At 43.9% G+C, this 9,410-nt stretch overlaps 1 protein-coding gene across 1 annotated transcript; it reads right to left on the bottom strand.

The window, feature by feature from the left end:
* Positions 1 to 540: 540 nt before the first annotated feature.
* Positions 541 to 9,095, bottom strand: LOC144274079 (olfactory receptor 6P1-like). The gene is given in 4 exon segments (XM_077832762.1): positions 541 to 551; positions 8,501 to 8,613; positions 8,615 to 8,819; positions 8,822 to 9,095. Coding segments are annotated over 4 exon segments (603 nt in total).
* Positions 9,096 to 9,410: the final 315 nt, after the last annotated feature.

Here is a 9,410-nt window from a genome sequence, read left to right as displayed (position 1 = left end):
AATTACCTAACAGTAAAATCCATAGATAAGGACATAAAGATAGGAGATATCAACCCCCTGAGAATGGCAGAGGGGATCAAAAAAGTGCTGGAGACAGAGCAAGAGCTAAGATGGTACCTGCTGGAGACTCATTAGTGGAATGTAAAAACAAAGACCAAGTAGGGACACTCCTTAAGACAAAGGTGCTAAGTAAAATACAAATAAGTTGTCAGCTACCCAAATTCCTCACAGAAACAAGATGGGTGGTATCTGGGTGCCAAATGAAATTTCAGGAAAGAAAGCAAGGAATAGGTGGAGATAAGGTGATAAGTGCTAAGTGGCTAATTAGCAGAAGAGGCAGTGATAGCAAGTGGTTGACAGCTGTGCTGGTCACATTTTAAGGGAGGGATGTGACCAGATAGTCCAGAATATCAGAGTAACTTTAGTGTATCAAAGTCCTATAGTCCTCTTTCTGTGAGATGCTACAGCGGCCAGAGATTTGGTCATGTTGCAAATAATTCCAATGGGAAAATAAAGTGCAGTAAGTGTGGAGGTGACCATTCACAGGATGACTGTGAGGAAGGGACAGAACAAAAATGTTGCAACTGTGGGGGAAACACAGCTCAGAATATGCAAGCTGTACTGAGGGGAGCAAGCTAGAGAACTACAAGAAACCCAAGTTGCTAATAACATGTCCTGTGCAGAAGCTGTTAGGAGATACCTAAAAGAGAACCTGATGTGAGGAAAGGCAATAGCCTGCAACAAATTAATGGGAGGGAATGAGTAACGTTGGGATGAAAAGAGATTCATTGCAGTAATGGTTGATGTAATCAATTGTAGTTCTCAAACAGGAAAGAAAACAGAAAATGAGAATTATAATTAAAGCTGCAGCCTAGCAACCTGTCAGTGGAACAACTTCAGACTTTCCTCAGTGAAACTACTATGGACGGTCAGAAACAGATTTTCAGCTTGAATGCCCACAGCTTAATAGCACATGGGTAGGAATTAAAGACCAATATTTTTGATATGAAAACAAAGCCTGATCTAATATGCACACAAGACTTGGCTAATAGAAAAATGAGACTATAAAATCCCAGGATATGGTCTATATGGACATCATAGAGAAATGGAAAAGGTGGGGACGGATACCCTTTTACTAAGGAGAACCTGAAGTACCTTGAAGTAGAGATTAGAAAGCTAAATATCAAGGATAATGCTATTGAGATACCAATACAAAACAATTCTACATCTCTAAGACTTTATCATGTTTATTACCCATGCAGGAAACTAGAGGCTATGGACCTGAAAGAATTCATTGCAAGTGTCACATGCCCACTCATTGTCTGTGGTGATCTGAATAGTCACAACCGATTGCGGGGAAGTAAGAAAAACATGGAAAATGTTCAGAGCAAATCTTTGAAGAGAATAATTTAGCAATAAGTGATGGAGCGCCTACCAGGTTCAATACAGCTGATGGAAGCTTCTCATGTCTGGATCTGGGACCATAGGGAGTGAATGCAGCTGTGAAATTGACAGAGGGGTGGGAATGGCTAGTGACCAGGTCCTGACATTAATTACATCTCAAGGAAAAGGATATCCCCACTTGGAATCTTAAAAAAGCAAACTGGAAAAATCTTTGGAAAGAGAAGTGAGCAATATGTGAGTAAGTAATGGATCTGTGAAGATATTGAGGAATTCTGTAGTAATATTAATAAAGGAATCATAAAGACAGCCAGCCTAGCTATTCCTAGGATGCCAACACTGCCTGAAGATAGGGGAAGTGTACCATGGTGGAACAGGGAATATGAAATGGTAATTAGGGAAAGGAATAAGTCATATAAGACAGCAAAAAATCCTCAAATAATGGACTTAATGAAATATAAAAAAGTAAGGTAGTTTCACAAAGGGCTATAAAAAGGGCAAAAAGAGAGAGCTGGACACCATAACATGGGGAAGTAAGTAAAAATACCAATACAGCAAAGATTATATATAAACAAACTAGGGAAATGAATGGAATAAAGAGTAAGAGTCACGTAACACCAAGTCTTCCAGTTGCGGGGCATGGAGTAATAAGCTCTAACAAAAGAAAAGCAGAAACTCTAGCCACCATGTTTCAAAAAGTCAGTAATGATAAATATCAGCGGTTACAAATTAGGGAGAAGAAAAGAACATTAAGGATAATTATGAGATGAAGAGGTGGGATGGGAGAAGGATGTGGATATTTTAAATGTAAACTTTAGTGTGGCTTAAGTAAAACCATGGAAAGCATAGTAAGGGAGAGAACAGTAGCACACCTAGAAAGAAGAAGGTTTATAGATAAAACACAAAGTGGGCTCCAGTAAGGTGGGAGTGTGTTTGACCACGTTGTCAGGATAGAGACAGAAGCACAAAAAAACATGAGAATCATAGAATTAATTATACTAATATTCCTGGACATAGAAAAAGCCTACGATGTGTTCTGGAGAGAGGAACTACTTCATAAAGTGGCCTCAATGGGTAACATAGAAAGAATGTACAGATGGATAAGGAACTTCTTAGGCAAAAGAACAAGTCCAACTGGAGAAAGCTTTCCTTAACGTATAGTAAATTGCAAGTGAAACTCCACAGAGCAGTGTAGTTACGCCAGCCCTCTTTAACATCATGATAAATGATCGCCCTGAAGAGATGAGGATAGGAATAGGGATCATGTTTGCTGACTGTGCCATATGGATCAAAAGCAGAAACCTTGAAAGTGCCACCAAAAGAATGATGATGCTCTTAAGAGAAGTGCAGAATGGGGAAAGAGGTGGGGCTTCAAATTCTCATAGACAAAACTAAGGGAATGATCCTCACAACATGGAAAAGCCAAAAAGATGTAAAGTTATAGCTATATGACCAATAGATAAATATACTGTCATTACAAATTCTTAGGTGTGATATTTGATAACAAGCTCACTTGGAGGGACCATATTGAAAATATTAGATAAGTGCAAAAGTCAAATACTTTTGGAACATCCTGGGGAGTGGATATGAAAATGGTGGCAATGCTATACAGAGCACTAATTAGACCAGTTATTGAGTATGGATGCCCGGCCTTTGGGTCAGCCATGAATACAAATCTGAACTAGATTATATCCACACACACGCATTGCATATCAGGTGGTGAGTTCATTACTGTATCTCTGTACTACAGATATACGCATTTCCATCAGCTGCTGCTAATTCTTAGAACGAAGCTCCCAGAGTCAACCTTTTTGGGCCAAAGTACGAGATAATAGTGAAGATAGCACTAAGCTAACCGGTTTGGATAAAAACTCAACATACCCCATGTAAATAGGGTACAGAAGTGGATAGCTGATCTTCATGAAAAGAAGGGATTGAAAGAGACCAAAATGTATAGCTATGGGAAAATACTCTATCATTAGAAAATCACCCCCAGTCGGGAAAGACATGGAATTATATAATGAAATCAATAAAAAAGTGATAGACAAGATGTCACAATTATATTGATTTGCTATAAGTGGGGACACTATTGACAAATACATACAGAGGGTTCCAAAGAGGAAGAACAGAGTGGGAACAGCTTCCTGTGTGCCCTCACTCGGACTCAAGAAAGCTGTATGGCTAACTTTGTATCCGTCTTTATGGCTGAGATACACAGGGATTATGCTAGCACTAAATCGTGCTTTAGATGTGTGGCCAGCTGCTGTGGCCATCCTGTCTGACTCTTTATCAGGGCTGCAGCAGGAAACTCACAGTGGTGAGTCTGACAGCAGAAATGATTTTCTTAATGGTATATTACTGCTAACAGCCAGACTGGTGGAACTGGATATAACCAACGTAATCACATGGATCCTGGTGCAGACAGGGATAGCAGGCAACGAATTGGCTGGCAAAAAGTGTTATTAATCACAAACAAGTTGACCTCGGGATCCCCTTAAGCAAACTGGCATTTAAACACCTAATCAAAAGTGAGCTAAGGAAGGAATGGCAAAACTGTCGGCAAATGAAATGAAGGGGGAAAAAATTCCTGATTCTGCTTCCGGCTCTGACCCTCAGCTTGACTCTTGACCCTGATACTGACTCTGACCTCTGGCTTCAGTTCTGAGATCTCCAGCTCCTAACACTTGTCCTACCTATCTTTGCCCAGCATCCTGACACAGACGATGTATCGTAAAAATGAATACAGATACTTCCCACATTCTTCACAGAAGGTGAATCTTAAATTGCTCATGCTTAATTACTCAAGCACTTTAATACCCCAGTTCAGGAGGTGATATATAAATGCAAAGCAGCAGCAGTTTGGAATTGGGTGCTCACCTCTCTTCATAGGACAGCTCACACTGGAGTCGATGAACTCATTTCTCAGGGTTTGAGACCAGGTGGGTGAGGTAATACCTTTTATTGGACCAACTTCTGCTGGTGAGAGACATGTTTTCGACACACAGAGCTCTTCAGGGTTTGGCAGACAAGACTCCAGTTCCACTGAGGTTCTTGTCTTTCATCATTCTGCAGAAATGGGACTTTCTCATAGAGACCTGCAGTTACCTGAAGGGACAGAAAATGGGCTTCCCCTTCGATTTAATAAGTGTAAATGCTCTCTCATAGTTGTATTCTCTCTTCGTGCTTTTCAAAAGGGTCCCACTTTGACCTTTTTCCCACTTGGTTCATTTTGTGTCTCCAAAGCGTTGTAGCTAACAATGCCCACTGTGAGTTGCAATTATACAAGTCCCATTCTACATCAGGTTTTAGTCTAATGATCCTTTGTGGAAAATATTTTAGAACATGGACAAACACCAGCTTACATTTTTGGGAGATGCCTGTCCAAGGTGATGGCCAGTTATCATGTACTTGCACCACCCCGAATTAGTATTCAAGAGATGCTGCCATCTAATGGGCATTTTTGAAAATAGTGGCCCATGTCTCACTCTTACAACATGCTGCCACCTGGGAGCCATTTTACAGTATAACTTTCCCATTATTGTATTGGCTACTGAACTCTATTGGTCACTAGTCAGTATTTCTGATGCCCCCCCGCCCCATTTCCTCTACTCTGCTGCCATCCAGTGTCGATTTCCCAGCATGACAGCCTGTTGCTCTTCTCTCCTATGGTGGATTCTTCTCGCTATAGCTGCCTCTTTCCCATTCTTAAAAAGAAAAGGAGTACTTGTGGCACCTTAGAGACGAACAAAATTTATTAGAGCATAAGCTTTCGTGAGCTAGAGCTCACTTCATCGGATGCCTGCAAGTGGGGAGATTTTATATACACAGAGAACATGAAACAATTTGTTAGTCTCTAAGGTGCCACAAGTACTCCTTTTCTTTTTAACATACAGACTGTAACAAGACTGATCAGGTAAGGTGAGCTATTACCAGCAGGAGAGCCGGGGCAGGGGGTGGGGGGTGGGGGGGAACCTATTGTCGTGATAATCAAGGTGCGCCATTTCCAGCACTTTACAAGAACAGTAGGAGGGGAAATAAACATGGGGAAATAGTTTTACTTCGTGTAAGGACACATCCACTCCCAGTCTTTATTCAAGCCTAAGTTAATTGTATCCAGTTTGCAAATGAATTCCAATTCAGCAGTCTCTCTTTGGAGTCTGTTTTTGAAGTTTTTTTGTTGAAGAATTGCCACTTTTAGGTCTGTAATCCAGTGACCAGGGAGATTGAAGTGTTCTCCAACTGGATTTTAAATGTTATAATTCTTGATGTCTGATTTGTGTCCATTTATTCTTTTACATAGAGATTGTTCAGTTTGGCCAATGTACATGGCAGAGGGGCATTGTTGGCACATGATGGCATATATCACATTGGTAGATGTGCAGGTGAACGAGCCTCTGATAGTGTGGCTGATGTGATTAGGCCCTATGATGGTGTCCCCTGAATAGATATGTGGACACAGTTGGCAACAGGCATGTGAAGTAGTTATGAGTGAGGACAAAGTCACAAAGTTCAGCCACCAGGTTTGCCGTGACATTATCAGGGATACTGTTCCTGACGACTTGTAGTCCATCTTTGTGTGGAATGATGGTGTAGAGGGCTTCTACATCCATAGTGGCTAGGATCGTGTTTTCAGGAAGATCACCGATGGATTGGAGTTTCCTCAGGAAGTCAGTGGTGTCTCAAAGATAGCTGGGAGTGCTGGTAGCGTAGGGCCTGAGGAGGGAGTGTTTGGGGACAATGTATACCTTCAAAACAGCGTCACTGCTATGGGTACCCGCATGGCCCCACAGTATGCCAACATTTTCATGGCTGACTTAGAACAAAGCTTCCTCAGCTCTCGTCCCCTAATGCCCCTACTCTACTTGCGCTACATTGATGACATCTTCATCATCTGGACCCATGGAAAAGAAGCCCTTGAGGAATTCCACCATGATTTCAACAATTTCCATCCCACCATCAACCTCAGCCTGGACCAGTCCACACAAGAGATCCACTTCCTGGACACTACAGTGCTAATAAGCAATGGCCACATAAACACCACCCTATACCGGAAACCTACTGACCACTGTGCTTACCTACGTGCCTCCAGCTTTCACCCAGACCACACCACACGATCCATTGTCTACAACCAAGCTCTACGATACAACCGCATTTGCTCCAACCCCTCAGACAGAGACAAACACCTACAAGATTCAAGCATTCTTACAACTACAATACCCACCTGCTGAAGTGAAGAAACAGATTGACCAAGCCAGAAGAGTACCCAGAAGTTACCTACTACAGGACAGGCCCAACAAAGAAAATAACAGAACGCCACTAGCCATCACCTTCAGCCCCCAACTAAAACCTCTCCAACGCATCATCAAGGATCTACAACCTATCCTGAAGGACGACCCATCACTCTCACAGATCTTGGGAGACAGGCAAGTCCTTGCTTACAGACAGCCCCGCAACCTGAAGCAAATACTCACCAGCAACCACACCCCACACAACAAAAACACTAACCCAGGAACCTATCCTTGCAACAAAGCCCGTTGCCAACTGTGTCCACATATCTATTCAGGGGACACCATCATAGGGCCTAATCACATCAGCCACACTATCAGAGGCTCGTTCACCTGCACATCTACCAATGTGATATATGCCATCATGTGCCAGCAATGCCCCTCTGCCATGTAGCGTGGTTTAGCAGGGGTTTCCCATCCATTCAATGCCTTTCAGTTGATGTGGGTTCCTTTTCCAATGGAAATGCATAGATTGAAGCTCCCATGACAGAATCCCAGTGGCTCTCCACGCTGAGATTCTCAGAGACGTTTAAGGGAGATAGGCATCCATCTCCCATTTAAAAGAGATTTGGGTGACTAGCTCCATCAGGTCCCTTGGGAAATCCTTTCCACAGAGTCGGAGGCCTACAATTCTCACTATTGCCCAGCTCCCTGACCTCTGGCCAAGCCCTGAAGTGCTCCCAGTGACTGAGCCAGCACTGCCGTGTTTGGCATCACAGGAGTTCTGCCCGTTGGTAGGTGGTAGCCACTTCCTCTCACCATAAGTTGCCTCACCCCCTGAGGAAAGTGCCCTGTGTGGAGCAGAGCTGCCTGGGGTACCTGAGGCTGACTAGACACTGTGCCCTCAGAACTAGCCCTGTTGGACATTGGGCTTGTTGCAGTTAGTTTTGGAACGCTCATTGTAACAGGTCCCCTCCCTTTGAACTGCTCTGTGCAGCTGGTGGAAGCAGAGCAGCTGGTGCCCTGCAGGGCCATGAGCAGAGTCCCTCGTCAGTGACCGTTTGACAGACCCGACCCCCGGAACGGCCTCCGTTCTACGGGTGCCCTAGCAAACCCCCAGCTGGGCCTGGACAGTCCCAGTGGACCTGGCGTGTGAGTCTACCTCTTTGTTTGCCCAACCTCCCTGCCTCCAAGGGCCCGGTGAGCCTGGAGCTGTTGCTTTCACAGAGCTGGTCACAGCCGGGTGTAGCCCAGATAAGAGCTATAACGCTGTTCCTGGTGACGTGTCCAGAGGTCACTGCTGGGGCCTGGTTGTTTGCCTCCGGCCTCTGTGAGTTCAGTGAAGATGGTTGGTTTGCCGAGGGTTATGACTGTAATATGCACAATTTCAGGGGTGGCAGATTTCCCAGCCTTACGTTCCCATCTCTGCTGCACAAGGAGTTACTATTTTTATTGTCCAAACATTTATTTTGATCACGAATGGCTTTTCTAAAGATCTAAACAATTGGTTACAATTTTGTCTCCATTCTGCCCAGTGCCCATAACTCCATGATGGGAACATGGTTATGGCCACCTCCCTCCCTGGTCCTTCCAGTGAGGTGGACAACACTGAGTGCTGAGATTTTCACTAGGACTTTTCAACTTAATTTTAATGGGGGATGATTGCTGAAATCACCCAGACAGCCTGAGGTTTTCAAAGCTAAGTTATTATCTCAGAGTCTCTGCACGTTTTTGCAAAAGCTACATTTACTGAATGCTTTCCTCAAAGCTTCCTTGACCTCTCTGTTTCTCAGGCTGTAGATGAGGAAGGACCAGGGGAGTGAGGACCATATAGCAAAGAGGGAGCACTTTGTTTAGGTCTCTCAGTGTATCACGTTTCAGTAGCATGTAGACAATCATTAGGGTTCCATAGAAAATTGTCACCACAATGAGGTGAGAGGAGCAGGTGGAAAAGGCCTTTTGCCTACTGGTGGTGGAGGGGATTCTGGATGCTGGCAATGATACACACGTAGGATGTCAGGGTTAGTAGGAATGGAGGCAGGGTGAATACACAGGACACTAACCAGTGTGTGTCACTGCAGGAGAGCTCTATAGGTGGGATGACATCACAATAGAAATGGTCAATATCATTCGGGCCACAGAATGTTAACTGTGATAGGAATAAAACAAAGATAGTACTAGCCAAACAAGCTTTAACCAGGACCCAGCAACCAACTGGAGGAAAAACCCAGTATTCATAAGAGTTGAATAGTGCAGTGGTTTACATAGTGCTAAATACCGACCATAAGACATCGCTGCTAGGAGGCAGCATTCTGTAGCTGCCAGAGCACAAAAGAAATACAGTTGTGTGATGCAGCCACTGACTGAGATGGTTCTGTCCCCAGTCAGGAGACTGGCTAGCATCCAGGGCAGGATGGTTGTGGTGTAGCAGATCTCCAAGCAGGACAAATTCCCCAGGAAGAAGTACATGGGGGTGTGAAGGTGCTGATCAGCCACAACGAGCACCACAATGAGGGTGCTCCCAACCACGGTTGCCATGTAGATCACTAGGAACATCAGGAAGAGAAGAATTTGCAGGTCAGGGAGATCCCCGAATCCCAGGAGGAAGAATTCTGTGATGGCTGTTTGGTTTCTGCAGTCTGCCATTGGTTGTGTCTCGGAACAATAAATCTGTGCGACTGAATTGGAAGGACACAGAGTTAAAAGTTAATTAAATCTCATGAATTAATTCCATAAATATTCAGAAACTCCCCTTCCTCTCCTGGTTACAGGCTGAAATTTTAA

Source organism: Eretmochelys imbricata, chromosome 14 (assembly GCF_965152235.1).
Source record: "Eretmochelys imbricata isolate rEreImb1 chromosome 14, rEreImb1.hap1, whole genome shotgun sequence".
In the NCBI taxonomy this organism is placed as follows: domain Eukaryota; kingdom Metazoa; phylum Chordata; order Testudines; family Cheloniidae; genus Eretmochelys; species Eretmochelys imbricata.
This window is presented reverse-complemented; position numbering and strand designations above follow the sequence as displayed.